Source organism: Rhinoraja longicauda, chromosome 8, assembly GCF_053455715.1.
Source record: "Rhinoraja longicauda isolate Sanriku21f chromosome 8, sRhiLon1.1, whole genome shotgun sequence".
Lineage (NCBI taxonomy): Eukaryota > Metazoa > Chordata > Chondrichthyes > Rajiformes > Arhynchobatidae > Rhinoraja > Rhinoraja longicauda.
In genome coordinates this window covers 46,666,508-46,681,804 of record NC_135960.1, presented here as the reverse complement: position 1 = coordinate 46,681,804, position 15,297 = coordinate 46,666,508, and the positions used below count along the sequence as shown (strand labels likewise).

At 41.5% G+C, this 15,297-nt stretch overlaps 1 protein-coding gene across 3 annotated transcripts in view; it reads left to right on the top strand.

Moving 5' to 3' along the window:
* The first annotated feature begins 591 nt into the window (after window positions 1–591).
* c8h7orf57 (chromosome 8 C7orf57 homolog) overlaps window positions 592–15,297 on the top strand; it is a 55,135-nt gene continuing 40,429 nt past the window's right edge. For all 3 annotated transcript variants that reach the window (XM_078404512.1, XM_078404510.1, XM_078404509.1), the window contains exons 1-2: window positions 592–733; window positions 14,305–14,370. In XM_078404512.1, coding sequence (XP_078260638.1) covers window positions 14,340–14,370 — 31 coding nt within the window. In that variant the 5' untranslated portion in view covers window positions 592–733; window positions 14,305–14,339. The remainder of the gene's footprint in view (window positions 734–14,304; window positions 14,371–15,297) is intronic.

The following is a 15,297-nucleotide window of genomic DNA, read 5'->3' as shown; positions in this document are numbered from 1 at the left end:
CTTTTATCAGGACAACCAGAACTGCATGCAATGCTCCAAATGTAGCTTAACTAAAGTCTTATAAAGCTGCAACGTGATGATTTCTTGATGCTTGTACACTGGACAGAAAAGTCCAGTAATCAAACTGAAAAGCAAACAGCACTGCAAGCTTTCCAGAAAAATTGTTGCAGATGAATAAAAATGTGACAGACAAGTGTGAGAAAGAGTCAAGCACTGGAAGGCAAGTGTGAGAAAGGGTCAAACCCTGGAAGACAAGTGTGAGAAAGAGTCAGCCACTGGAAGGCAAGTGTGAGAAAGTCAAACACTGGAAGGCGTGCGAGAAAGTCAAAACATTGGAAGGTAAGTGTGAGAAAGAGTCAAACACTGGAAGGCAAGTGTGAGAAAGAGTCAAACACTGGAAGACAAATGTGAGAAAGTCAAAACAGTGGAAGGCAAGTGTGAGAAGTCAAAACACTGGAAGGCAAGTGTGAGAAAGAGTCAACCGCTGGAAGGCAGGTACAAGACAACCTGTTGCTCCATTGGTCCCTGCCTCACCTGTCAGGTTCCTCTCGCGAGGGTTGGTGGGGGGGCGCGCGATCACGTGCGCGGCGGCGCATTCTGGTCGCCGGGGCGACGGTTTGAGGCCGTTACCATGGCGACGTTTCGAGCAGCGGCCGGTGGAAACATTGGGGCGAAGTCGTTGGCGGAGGCGGCGAGGTGGAGGCGACACCCGATCTCAGCAGCTGCAGCTCAGGTACCCCATCCCCTCCCCTCCCCTCCCCGTGTATGGTAGCCCGGTGCTCCAGCACGAGGCGTTAGAAATGCGGGACGTTTCCCCACCCTTTCCCTCACTCAGAGACTCCCGATTCATATAAACGTCATAGGAAGGGCACCTCATTCTCATTCGCAATGTCAACTTTCAACTGATGGTACCGTAGACCATCTTGACTTTGCAATGGGATTTGACAAGAATAAATCTCTAAAGTCTGATGTATGGGAATCTTTCCTTATAACCTGGCAAAAAAAACCCCAAGTGTGTTTTTGAAATGCGTTCCTGATCTCATTCTGAACCTTCGTAAAGTAATTCTTGACTTTACTCCAACATTTTTACTTTGGAAAACCAAATGTCCAAGTTGTAAAGTTGTACGGAACGGAAGCAAGACCTTCGGCCCAACTCGTCCATGCTGACCATGATGTCTCCTTCTAAGGCAGTTCCACCAGCCTGTGTTTGGCTCATATCTCTCCAAACCGTTCTATTCATAGAAATATAGAAACATAGAAAATAGGTGCAGGAGTAGGCCATTCGACCCTTCGAGCCAGCACCGCCATTCAATATGATCATGGCTGATCATCTAAAATCAGTACCCCGTTCCTGCTTTTTCCCAATATCTCTTAATTCCTTTAGCTCTAAGAGCTAAATCTAACTCTCTCTTGTAAACATCCAGTGAATTGGTCTCCATTGCCTTCTATGGCAGAGAATTCCGCAGCCTAGGTTCACGAGGTTAATTCCCGGAATGGCGAGACTGTCTTATGTTGAAAGACTGGAGCGACTGGGTTTGTATACACTGGAATTTAGGATGAGAGGGGATCATTGAAACATATAAGATTATTAAGGGATTGGACACGCTAGAGGCAGGAAACATGTTCCTGATGTTGGGGGAGTCCCGAACCAGGGGCCACAAGTTAAGAATAAGGGATAGGCCATTTAGAACAGAGATGAGGAAGAACTTTTTCACTCAGAGAGTTGTGAAGCTGTGGAATTCTCTGCCTCAGAAGGCAGTGGAGGCCAATTCTCTGGATGCTTTCAAGAGAGAGTTAGATAGAGCTCTTAATGATAGCGAAGTCAGGGGATATGGGGAGAAGGCAAGAACGGGGTACTGATTGTGCATGATCAGCCATGATCACGGTGAATGGCGGTACTGGCTCGAAGGGCCGAATGGCCTACTCCTGCACCTATTGTCTATTGTCTATTCACAACTCTAGGTGAATTTTTTTTCCTCATCTCAGTCCTAAATAGCCTACCCCTTATTCTTAAACTGTGACCCCTGGTTCTGAACTCTCCCAACATCAGGAACATTTTTCCTGCATCGATCCTGTCCAATCATTTAAGAAATTTATATGTTTCTATGATCCCCTCTCATCCTAAATTCCAGTGAATACAAGCCCAGTTGATCTATTCTTTCATCAAATGTCAGCCCCGCCATCCCGGGAATTAACCTGGTGAGCCTACGCTGCACTCCATGAATAGCACGAATGTCCTTCTTCAAATTAGAAGACCAAAACAGCACACAATTCTCCAGGTGCAGTCTCACCAGGGCCTTCTACAACTGCAGTAGGGCCTCCTTGCTCCTGAACTCAAATCCTCTCGCAATGAAGGCCAACATGCCATTAGCTTTCTTCACTGCCTGCTTTACCTGCATGTACACTTTCAGTGACTGATGTACAAGGACTCCCAGTTCTCATTGCACCTCCCCTTTTCCTAATCTGACACCATTCAGATAATAATCTGCCTTCCTATTCTTGCCACCAAAGTGGATAACCTCCCATTTATTCACATTATACTGCATCTGCCATGCATCTGCCCACTCACCCAACCTATCCAAGTCACCCTGCAGCCTCATAGCATCCTCGTCGCAGCTCACACTGCCACCCAGCTTTGTGTCATCTGCAAACTTGGAGATGTTACATTTAATTCCCTCGTTTAAATCGTTAATATATATTGTAAACAACTGGGATCCCAGCACTGAGCCTTGCGGCACCCCACTAGTCATTGCCTGCCATTCTGAAAAGGACCCGTTAATTCCTAATCTTTGCTTCCTGTCTGCCAACCAGTTCTCTATCCATGTCAATACCCTACCCCCAATACCATGTGCTTTAAGTTTGCACACTAGTCTCTTGTGTGGGACCTTGTCAAAAACTTTTTGAAAGTCCAGATACACCACATCCACTGGCTCTCCCTTATCCATTCTATTTGTTACATCCTCAAAAAATTCCAGAAGATTAGTCAAGCATGACTTCCCCTTCATACATCCATGCTGACTTTGACTGGTCCTGTCACTGCTTTCCAAATGCACTGCTATTACATCTTTAATAATCACGTACCTGTCCGAGTGTCTTTTAAATGCTGTTATCTTACTTGCATCAACTACCTCCTTCTTATTACCTTTCTCCATCTTACCCTTTCTCGGCCCCACTACCCCCTCTCTCCATTCAAACAATCCCAAATACAAATTCTTCTCAACCAATGGCCAACCGATAACCCACACACATGTTGCTCCACAAGACATGCTCTGAAGTCAGTAGAGGATACTTCCAATGTCTCCTCCCTTAGGCCGCTGATAGAACCCAGATAAGTTCAGATGAGTGAAGCTTATGTAATTAAGCTGGAAAGAGTCCAGAGAATATTTACCTACATGTTGCGAGGTTTTGAGCGCCTGAGAGGTTGGACAGGTTAGGATTTTATTCCTTGGACCGCTGCAGGCTGAGGGGTGATCTAAAAGAGGTGTCCACAGTTGGCCCATATCCCGCTAAACCTTTTCTATATTCGTATCTGTCCAAATGTCCTTTAAATGAAGTTTAAATCCTTGTTCAGCTGCCTCCTCCAACAGCTCAATCCACTTACCGGCCACCTCTGAGAGAAAAAAATGCCCCTCAGCTTCCAATTAAATCTTTCCTTCTCACCTTAAACCTATGTCCTCTGGTTCTTCATTCCCCTACCCTAGGTAAAATACTGCAAATTCACCCTATCTATTCCCTTCATGATTTTATTCCTGTATAAGATCGCCCCTAAGCTTCCTGCGCTCTAAGGAATAAAGCCCTAGTCTGTAGACCTTTCCCTATCTTCTCAAATAGAGAAGATATTGACTCTTCAACTCATCCGTGGTTGATCAACAGCCTAACAAAGTAAAGCCTGGAAGTATTCTCTGCTGGCTTCAGAGCATGTCTTGTGGAGTAGGATGTGTGTGGGTTGTAGATTGGCTACTGGTTGAAAATAATTTGGATTGGGTGAATGGAGAAAGCGGAAGAGCAAGAAAAGGAGGTAGTTGAAGTAGGTTCTATGACAGCATTAAAAGACACTTAGGCAGGAACATGGATGGGAAAGGGTTAAAGGAATATGGGCCAAATGCAGATAAATTGGACTAGCTTGGATAGGGCATCTTGGTCTGTTGGGGCAAATTGGTCCGAAGTGCTTGTTTCTGTGCTATACGACTCTATGACTAAATTTTAAAGGAAATTGTAATAAAATAGTTGCAAACTGAGCTGTTGAATGTCAAAAGGCCACACAAGATTGTTTTATAGAGACACAAGAAACAGCAGATGCTGGAATCTTAGCAAAAATTAAAGTGCTGGAGGAGCTCAGCAAGTCATCTGTGGAGGGAATGGAAAAGCAAAAATGCTGCAAAGGCGAGAAATTAAAATAAAACAGAAAATGCTAGGGGTACGAGGCAGGTCAGGCAACATCTATGGAGAGGAGAGCACCATAATATTTCAATCCTGAGGACCTTTCATCAGAACTGAAAAAAGAGTAAATAAGGATGTTTAAAGTCACAGAGGGAGGGTGGGATGGAGTGACAGAGGAGACCAGGATTTGTGTAGAGAACAGAAATGCTCTTATTGCTGACTTAAGGGGAGATGGTGAATACTCATGCTGGGACTGGAACAGCAGTTGTTGGAAATCTGAAATAAAAGAGTATGCGTCTTTTTAGCATATCTTTTAACATTTGTGGGGAGAGTCTGAAGAAGGGTCCTGACCCAAAACGTCGCCTATCCATGTCCTCCAGCGATGCCACCTGGCCCTCTGAGTTACTCCAGCACTTTGTGTATTTTCTAATGTTACAAGTTAATGACTTTGTGTCATAATTAGTCAGTTCAGGCACAAACTGGTTATCTAAAATTTGTTGAATTCCGTATAAAGTCCCTAGAGTTGCAACTTGCCCAGGTCGAAGATGAGAGATGCTTTCCTTCAAGCTTACATTGGGCTTCTTTGGAGGTCAAGGACACAGAAGTGTGAGGAAGAGTGGTGTAGAAAATTAAATGGCAGACAACTGGATCTTCAGGGTCAAAGTATGCAAAGGTAACAGAAGTCCTGCAAAGTGATCAGCCAGCTTCTGGGTGGTGGGAAAGGAATAGATAAGAGGGTTTTTTAAACATCTACAAGTCATCTCTAAGCTTCTTTCAGTCAAATATAGTAATTGCCGTACAGAAAATATTTTTTACACAGCAAGTCTGCACAAATTAGACGAGACACTGTTGTTATTTGGCTGCTGTAACTCCTATGTTGTTCTAAATGTGTCAATTCAGCAGGTTTAATAACGATGTTAGGATTGTTGCTGAGTACGCGGAGGGTATTGCATTCAGATGGGGTGAGATTGGAGTGGGTGAGGAGAGGGGAGAAGTCAAGATGTTGTTTCTCCAAGTTCCCCAATCTTAGGTAACCTCTAACTCCCCCCCTCCCCTTCCTTCTCCACTTTCTTCCCCATACCCCTGCTTTCCCCCCCCCTCCCCTCCACTCTCCTGTGTCCTACCTGGACTCACACCTATTTATCCCCTCCCCTTACATTCCTTTCTCTGGCTTCATAACTTGTAACTCTTTAATCCATCTGTCTCACACCTTCTGCTTTAATCTCTGGCTATCAAAACTCCCCTTCTCTCTTGCCTGTGTCCATGTATTAACTGCCATGCTTTGGACCATTGCATCGGTCTGAAGACAGATCCCGACCCGAAACATCGCCTATCCATATTCTCCAGAGATGCTGTCTGATGCGCTGAGCGACTCCAGCACTTTGCACCCTCAAGACAGTTTCTGTCGCATCAGCAGTTGCAAATAAAAAGGCCTGGAGAGGGTAGAAGGCCGGCAGGGGGAGTCCACGAGGAACCATCCATTGTGCCGCTATCTGTAAAAAGAATTGACAGTCTACCAAGAGAGGCGGTTTCAGGAATGTCTGCATCTGTCCTAATGAAATAGAGCATTTTCTACTGAGTGTAAGAGAGTGCTTTGACTATGACCTTCATGCCTAACCTTACCTATCATTTTTAGGAATAGCAGCCAAATGGAAAGAAATTATGAAGAGTTTAATGGCTCCTGAAGAGAATTAATCTGTTTGGGGTAATGTGGATTCTAATCTGCTTTGACAGATACATTGCATTAAAAAGTACATTCAATAGATGGCGCCAACCTCTTCAAAATACTTCTGATTACATTCACAGGCTACATTTAAATACCTGAGTGACTAACAAAAATCTAGAAAAAAAGGAATAAAATAAAATACTTTTTTTTAATCAGAAAAATAATAAACCGTGCTCCCTAAAATGTAAGAATTCAAGTTAATAAAGTTAATGCATTTATTGGTTAAGATCTTGCTATAGCACACTTGCAATTTTTATTTCAACACATCTTGTGGTTTGAAGTCAGTGAAGAAATAGTCTTGAATTGTAAATGGTTGATGTATTATGCAAAATTCATCATTTGGAATTTCTGGCCCCTAAACTTTTATTGGGGCCAGGAGCAGTACACACAGCACTGGTATTGAAGATGTTATATCTTTGCCTTCCGTGATTTTTTTTGATATAGATTAGATTTCAATTATATGACAAGCTCACTTTTCTCATACCTGTACATACCATTCTGCTACTTTTATCTTCCCATGGGATTCATTGGTCTCTTTTAAAGAGGCATTCTCGCCGTATATTTCTTACCAACAATAGCATCTAAAGAATAAAATGTAACAAAGCAGCCTCAGTAACTGATCTGATTCAGAGCTATCATGACAATCTAATGCGGCTGTTGTCTAGTTTGAACCTTTTTACTTTTTCCCCTCTGAATGCCCTGCCTCTCAAATCATCCTTTATTTATCTTCAGTCTTTCTTTGCTGCCAACATTTTAGTGTGGATGTTACAAAAGCGAGGTCACCTTGCCATGCTGAAAGAAATAAGTGCTTTTGGCTGGCTGAGAATGAACATAAAGGCCTAGTGTCATGATGTAATCTGCATCATATGAAGTGTGCCAGGGGTGATAAAGGAATGGTAGGTAGGAGCAGCCATCAGCAGGACTTTATGTTATGAAACATGCATAGAATAAAGATAGACACAAAGTGCTGGAGTAACTCAGCAGATCAGGCAGCATCTCTGGAGAAAATTGACGTTTCGGGTCGGGACCCTTCTTCGGACTGAAAATAGAGGCAGGGGGGTGGGGGGGGAGGGGAAAACTGGAGACAAGAAAAGACCAGGAAAAATGACCGCCAGCAACAGATGACCTCCAGGTAGGGTATTTCCCCGTTCGGCCAAATGTTGGTCCCCCTCCTGCCTTCCCTCCCTCCCTCCTTGTCCCCTTCCTCCACCCTAGTCGTTTTCCACAGTATGCAAAACTGTATCCCTCTTGAGATCACACCTTCCCTAGCCAACAATTGGCCGACCAGGGAACCAGCTGAGGTCATTTGTTGCTGACACTGATTTGTCTTGGCCTTTTCTCACCTCCAGTCCTTTCCCCTGTCCCCCACTTTCAATCTGAAGAAGGATCCTAAACCGAAATGTCACCTATCCCTTTTCGCTGGAGATGCTGCCTGACCTGCTGAGTTACTCTAGCACATTGTCTATCTTTGGTATAAACCAGCATCTGCAGCTCTCTGCTTCTCTACAAAGGATAATTGCAGATACACTCTCCGTCTTGCAACACGAACTTGGGTAAATCTGTTCTGCTAGGATGGTTGTTTGGGGCATTGCAGGAAAGTAAGAAAATTGTGTCAGACATCCTCAGTTGAACAGCTCTCTTCAGATTTGGCACTATTTCTTTCGAATTTTGCATAAGTAACTGGATTTGGTGTGTCTTTGTTGTAACCAAATTCAACGCGTGGGTGATTTCTGATAGCTATCTTTATTTATCTTCATAGTCTTTCTTTGCTGCCAAAAATATGCTGTTCCAGACTTCAACCCACTTCCTCCCCAGTCTCCAACTTCAATCAGGTTCAAAACTCCCTTCTAATTCTATTTAAAAAATAACTCAGATCTATGCCTCCTGTATATTAAGCACTCAGCTCAGAGAAATGAGGCCTTTCTGTTTTACCTTGTCCTCCACATTAAACATCACGTAGAAAAAGCACCGAGGGCAACTAGGACATATAAATTGATGAAGCTTCAATATTCATCACCTAGAAAGGTCTGATAACACCATCATGACATTCTGACTGTGTTGTTTAAATCCTAAGAGACACAGCTTCCAAATTGGGCCTGCGGCAAATAGATAGGAGGAACTCCCAAATGAATGTAAATCCTACTTAACCTTGACTTCACCAATCTGCCTATCACAGATGCATCAGTCCTGTCTGTACACTGAGAATGCCCCATGTTGTGAGACATTGCCTTGTTCTAAATGAGAGAGAAACAGGAAAGGAATTAGCAGCTAAAATCTGGGCATACACAAGACAGCAGCAGGTAATTTTCCACAACTCTTCTGGCTTTATTTACTTAAATCAAGATGATCTAAATATCAATCATATTGTCACAGCATAGAAACAATTCAACATGTCAGTAGAATCAAAGAAAACTGCAGATGCTGGTTTATACCAAAGATGAACACAAAGTGCTGAAGTAACTCAGCGAGTCAAGCAGGTTCTCTGGAGAAAAAAGGATGGGTGACATTTCGGGCCAGGATCCTTCTTCAGACTGCAGACGTCACCCATCCTTTTTCTCCATAGATGCTGCCTGGCCCGCTGAGTTACTCCAGCACTTTGTGTCCCATTCAACATATCATATTGATTAAACTGTTCTGCAGGAAGAAAGCTGAATGAGTCAATTGCAATAATTGGCGCAGCTGGTCGAATTGCTGCCTCACAGCATCAGAGACCCAAGTTTGTTTGATACTGACCTTGGCTCCTGTCTATATGGAGTTTATATATTCTCCCGGTGGATTTCCTCCGGCTGCTCCGGTTTCCTCTTATATGCCAAAGACATGTGGGTTTATAGGTTAATTGGCCTCTGTATATTTCCCCTAGTGTATAGGTGGTGGATGAGAAAATGGGATAACACAGAAGTACATAGTGTGAACGGGTGATCGATGGTCAGCGTGGACTCGATGGGCCGAAGGCCATGCTTCCATGCCATAGCTCTAAACTAAACTAGAGGAATGAGAATATCATGGTAAATTTCTGTTACAAATGTTAGGCCATCAAAATGACCAAGATATATTTAGGCTCATCAGATGCCACATTCCTTTGAATTTATAGCTTGCAAATCTTGTGGTATTGTTGTGAAGACTGTCAACACTAGTGTCTGTTAAAAGTATAAAAAGTCAGCACATTCCATGTGTCAAATGTTTGTCTGCTCTATATTAGGGTGACATCTGTAATTTATGCTTACTAATTTGATTATATATCTGAAGAAGGGTCTCGACCCGAAACGTCATCCATTCCTTCTCTCCCGAGATGCTGCCTGACCTGCTGAGTTACTCCAGCATTTTGTGAATAAATACCTTCGATTTGTACCAGCATCTGCAGTTATTTTCTTATAATACTTGATTATATATGTGTTATTTCTTTTTATTCATGAATATCGTAGGTTGTTTGGCTACTGAGACATAATTCCTCTGAAATTATATACAAAAATTCTAATGAACATATCTAGCTGATTTGTTTGATGAAACCCCTGTTAACTACTGGTTTTAAATTGGACAGTTTAATATGCTGCATATTTTGCTTAACTCTCTAAATAAACCCACTTGCGAAGCTAATCTGTTCAATGGATTTTTTTAATGGAAAGTCTATGATGTGGCTAATAGCTGAAATGAAATGATGCAAACACAAACCCTCTGCACTTATTAATTACATTTATGTTCAATGCAAAGATTATTTTCCATGTCTAGGATAAAAACCTTTTAAGTTTTTAATCATACAAACAGCAGACCTATTCATGAATGCTGAGTGAGAACAAGAAAAGGGAGGAGGTTTAAGTTTGGAGATTGCTTGGGAGGTACAGCATGGAAACAGGCCTTTCGGCCTACTGTGTCCGTAATGACTATTCACGCTGGTTCTATGTTATCTCATAATCTCATCCACTCCATACACACTTAGGGAAATTTTGCAGAGGTTAATTAACCTACAAACCTGCGCATTTCCAAAACGTGAGAGGAAACCTGAGAACCCGGAGGAAACCTGTGCGGTCACAGGAAGAATGTGCAAACTCCAGACTGGCAGCACCTGAGGTCAGAATCTCGGGTCTCCGGTGCTATGAGATGGCAGCTCTACCAGTTTCACCACTGTGCCATCCTAAAAAATTGTAGAATCAACATAAAGTGCAGGTTTAACTGAAAGATTCATGAGTTTACCTTGCTAGATTATCTGCAAAATGTTGCAGATGCAAAAAACGTGAAATATAAATTGTAAATGTTGGAAATACTTTGCAGAATAGGCAGCATCTGTGAAGAGAGAAACATTAAACATTTCAGGTCAAGGGACACAACTTGATTTCAACAAGAATCTCAGTCTCATTACACATGATTAAAAAAAAGACAGAAGTGGGAATAGTTCGAAATAAATAAAATCCACAGGTAGGGAGGAAAGATCAATAGTAAAGGTCTTGAGATTGTATAATAGAAGAGATGAGTGTGTAAAGACAGTAAAGAAATAAGCAAAATGTGAAGTGAAGGCTGGAAATCTGAAATTCAAAACATCTGAAATGCTGACATTGTCGAACTCAGTGAGTACCGAAAGGCTTTGTTGTCCCCAGTCCTGCTTGAAGAATTGTTCAAGAATGACCAAGTTCATGACAATGCTGCAAAGACAAGCCAATAGATCGTTCCCACTTTGTAAATTACTGCAGCTCTCTTCACTACAACTGTATTGTTTCACACCATCATCACAAATTAATGTGTAGAAAGGAACTCCAGATGCAGGTTTATACCGAAGATAGACACAAAATGCTGGAGTAACTCAGCAGGTCCGGGCAGCATCTCCGGAGAAAAAGATGAAGTGACATTTTGGGTCAGAACCCTTCTTCACAAATCAATGCCTGTTCCAGCCCGAGTACCAACACTGCTGTCTTGTTCTGCAGAAAGCATTATAACCCTTAGTTGCATGATTTCTCTGTTAAGTGTTTACCATCTACAGCTATTCCTGTGGCATCAGCACTCAGCCCACTTTTAGGCAAACAACTCAGTATTTGTGTAGATCAAATGCAAACTAATTTAAAACATAATCATAAAAAGAGAAAAAAAAAGTAAAGGATAAACATGAGATTTGAGAAATATTGAATAAAACCAGTGAACATAATAGTAAAAATAACTGACATTTCTTTGAAATTTTATAAGGAATGCAGAAAGTAGGAATTCAAATTGCAAACATTAACTTGTCTTTTAAGAAGTGGTAACAGGTCACTTGGAAAATAATAATGATATTCAGTGGAGTTAACCGAATATTAAGAAACTTAAATTATTTTTGACAAGTTTGTTTTTTGACATTACGAGTAGCAGAATGGATGATGGTGGAATGAATGAACGAGGTGAACCCATCTGTCTATTCATTCTGCTCTCAATCAGACTACTTTCTATTAGTTTAGTTTAGTTTATTATTGTCACATGTACCGAGGTACAACAAAAAGCTTTTTTGTTGCATGCTATCCAGCCAAAGAAAAGATGATACATGATTACAATCAAGCCATCAACAGTGTACAGATAAAGGGTAGCATAGTTAGAGTAAGAAATTCTGATGCTGGAGTAGAGAATTTAGAAGAGTGGTGCGATTGTAATGAATGGTTGCAGATCCACATCTGGGACCAACACGCAGAGAGTCGCCTGGCTTCAGCGCCATTATCAGCAAAATTATGGAAGCTCTCATTGACAGTGCTTTATTTACAATAACCTACTCACTGATGCCCTGTATAGATGCCTTCAGGCACACTTTGCTCCAGTATTCACCATAGCTGTGGTCCAAATGTAGATCAAAGAATTGAATTCTAGAGTTAAGGTGACTGTGAATGGCCTCAATATCAAGGCATCATTTTGATCGGGTGAGCCATCATGGCACTCCAATAAAATTGAAGTCAATGGGAATCGAAGGGAAAACACACCAAAGGTCTGTCATATCTGACAAACAAAGATAGATGTTGGAGGTCAATAATCCGAGCTCTGGATATCGCTGCAAATGCTTTTCAGGCAATGTCCTAGGCCCAACCATCTTCAACTGATTTATCAGCAATCTTCCATTAGAATGTCATATTGGGTTTGATGATGATTGCACAATGTCCAATTCTATTCGCAATCCCTCAGTGAATGAAACAGCCTTTGCTTGCATGTAACAAGACCTAGACAGCATGATAAGTGGCGTAATGTTCATCTCGCACAAGTGCCTTACAACAACCATTTCCATCAGGAGAGAGTCTTACCACCTACCCTTGACATTCAATGACATTACCATTGCAGCATTCCCCACCATCAATATCAATAGTGGCAAAATCTCAAATGAACCAGGCACATAAATGCCGTGGTGCCAAAAGCACCTCAGAGACTGAATATCCGATGAAACGTGACTCCAAGGCCTTTCAACTGTCTACAAGGTGGGAGTGTGATGAAATACACTCAAGTGTAGCTCTATCAACTCTCAAGAGGCTTGGCACCAACCTGGATACAGCAGCTTTGTTAATTGTCATTTCATCCGCTACCTTGCACTTTTATTCACTCTATCACCTTCACCTGGTGGCTGCGGTGCATGCCAGCTGTAAGATGCACTAGGCTATTCAGATAGAACCCTCAACCTCTACCTCTAAGAAGGACAATAGCAACAGATACTAGAGGGGCAGATTACTTCAAGTTGCACATTCTTCATTGTCACTGAGTGAAGCGCAATAATGCTATGGAAGTACCTGCACCAGAAAGACTGCAGCTGTTCAGGGAGTTGTGGAAGATGGTGGTTCAAGGACAATTACGGATGGACAATAAATGCTTGCCATGACAGTGCTATTCAACTCCTGAAAATGAATAAAATATATAAATTTAGTTAATTTGGACCATCAGAATGCCTTCAATAAGATGCCACACAAGAGATGATTAAACAAACTGAGACCTCATAGGGTTGGAGATTTAATACCAGTGTGTTTTGTAGATTGCTTAATAGATAGAAAACATAAAGGAGGTTTAAAGGGGCCATTTTCAGGTTGGGAAACATAGTAGATCCTGCTTGTTTACATGCTATATCCATGATCTTGATGAAGTGGTCAAATGTAATACGTGAAGGGTTGCAGATAATGCAAAGCTGTGTGGCAGTGTTGGTTGTGAATGAGACACAGAGATGCTTTAGAGAATGTTGACAGATTGAACAAATGGATAAAGTCGTGGAAAATGGAATATGTAACAAAGTGAATGAAAAACAGAAAGTAAGGGAACAGTGCATAGAGATTCGTGGGATGGTGCATTTAACATATGAAGGACGAGCCTCCCCAGAGCTTAGAAGAATAAGGTAATCTCCCCAGAGCTTCGAAGAATAAGGTAATCTCATTGAAATAAAGAAAATGTTCATGTGGTTTGATACATAGATGTTTCCTCTGATTGGTCGACACAAAGAACTGCAGGTGCTGGTTTAAAAAAAAGAAACAATGTGCTGGAGTAATTCAGCAGGTCAGGCAGCAATCTGGAAAACATGGATAGATGATGTCTAGCGTTGGCACCCTTCCCGATGACCCTACTGAAGAAGTGCTCTGGAGGGTTTTCTCACTAGGGCCCCAGTAGTCAGAGTCTCTTGCTGGAAGGCAACGTTATGGGCCGTGACCCTTCTTCAGACTGATTGGGGGGGGGGGGGGAGGAGGAGGGAGGAAGATCGTTTGTAGGTTACTTAATTCATTTTGGAGAATTCAGTGTTCATATCATTGGGTTGTAAGCTTCCCAAATGAAATATGCGGTGCTATTCCTCCAGTTTGCATGCAACCTCACTCTGGCAATGAAGAAGCCCCACGACAGAAAGTTCAGTATGGGGATGGGAAGGATATATATATTTTTTAATATTCAAACAACCAGATTGGATTAATACAAATAAGTGGTGCTGATGTGGAAGATCAGCCATGTCTTTATTGAATGACAGAGCAGAGCTGAATTTCTTACTCCTGCATCTGTTTCTTATGAACACATCTGTATGTATGAAAGAGAGAAGACACAAATTCAGTCTTAAGTAAATGCCTTGATCTCATTGCAAAGGGAGCCTCTGTTTGTATGTGCAATGTATATGAAACCTAAATTAATAATTTAATGTTATAGGTAAACCTGAACAAGGATTATTTCTTGGGGATTTAGAATTAAAATGCAAATAAACTGTAAGAATTGTATGATTAACAAAACATTAATTTGTGTAGTTTCAGATTAATCTATCATCAATTGAAGGAGAATAATGAACGACAGTAAAATCATTGACCAATCTGGTAGGTAGTTTCAGAATGCATTGGTCCATATATCTATTTCAATCCCATTAATACTGTGGTGAAATTAATTTTTGTTAGAATAAGTAAATCTTTAATGTATCATAATGTGATCTAAAATATAACATCTCACTTCATTTGTTAGCATTATTAATAGCATCATCACCAAAGAATGTTCTAATTATCATATTTTGTCAATTATCTTTTAATTATATATTCATTGTATATAGTAATGGATTAGCACTAATGGATGGAATTTAATAACATTGAAACCTCCAGCAGTGTTGAAGAGATGCCATTATGGTAGACTGTTTAAGGAAAAAAGATGATTTGCTTTTGCTTTTAGCCATATAGTGTTTTGACTGCAATTTTTTTATTATTTCCAAAAATAAACTTAATTCGAAATAATAAATATATATATATACATATACAAAACAAGAACAGAGCAAAAAGTGTCGAAACATTCATTAGTGTTGTACAGTATTTGGTAGTGTTCACAACTATCCCTAAAACAAGCACCCTTACCACTCTTGTGGCCCCCTGGGATGATATCCCTTCCCTTGTTTGAGGGTTGTCTCCACCAACTCTGCCCCTCAATGTCCCACAGTGGATGGATCCTAGATTGAGGTCCTCCGCCACAGAGCCTTGACATTGGCTCAGTGAGTCCCTCAGCATGTAGTCACTTTATAAAATCAAAAAAAAAATTATTCAGAAAAATATATACAAAACAAGAACTGTGCAAAAATTATTCTGACATTCTCAGCCTCTATACATACATTTATTGGGTTGTATTTGGTAGTGTTCACAGAAATATCATTATACCTCATGTGGTTGTCTGGGGTGTTATCCCTTCACTTGTTTGAGGGGCTTTTCCACCACACCCTGCCCCCCAATGTCTGGCAGCGGAAGGACCCCAGACTGTGGTCCTCC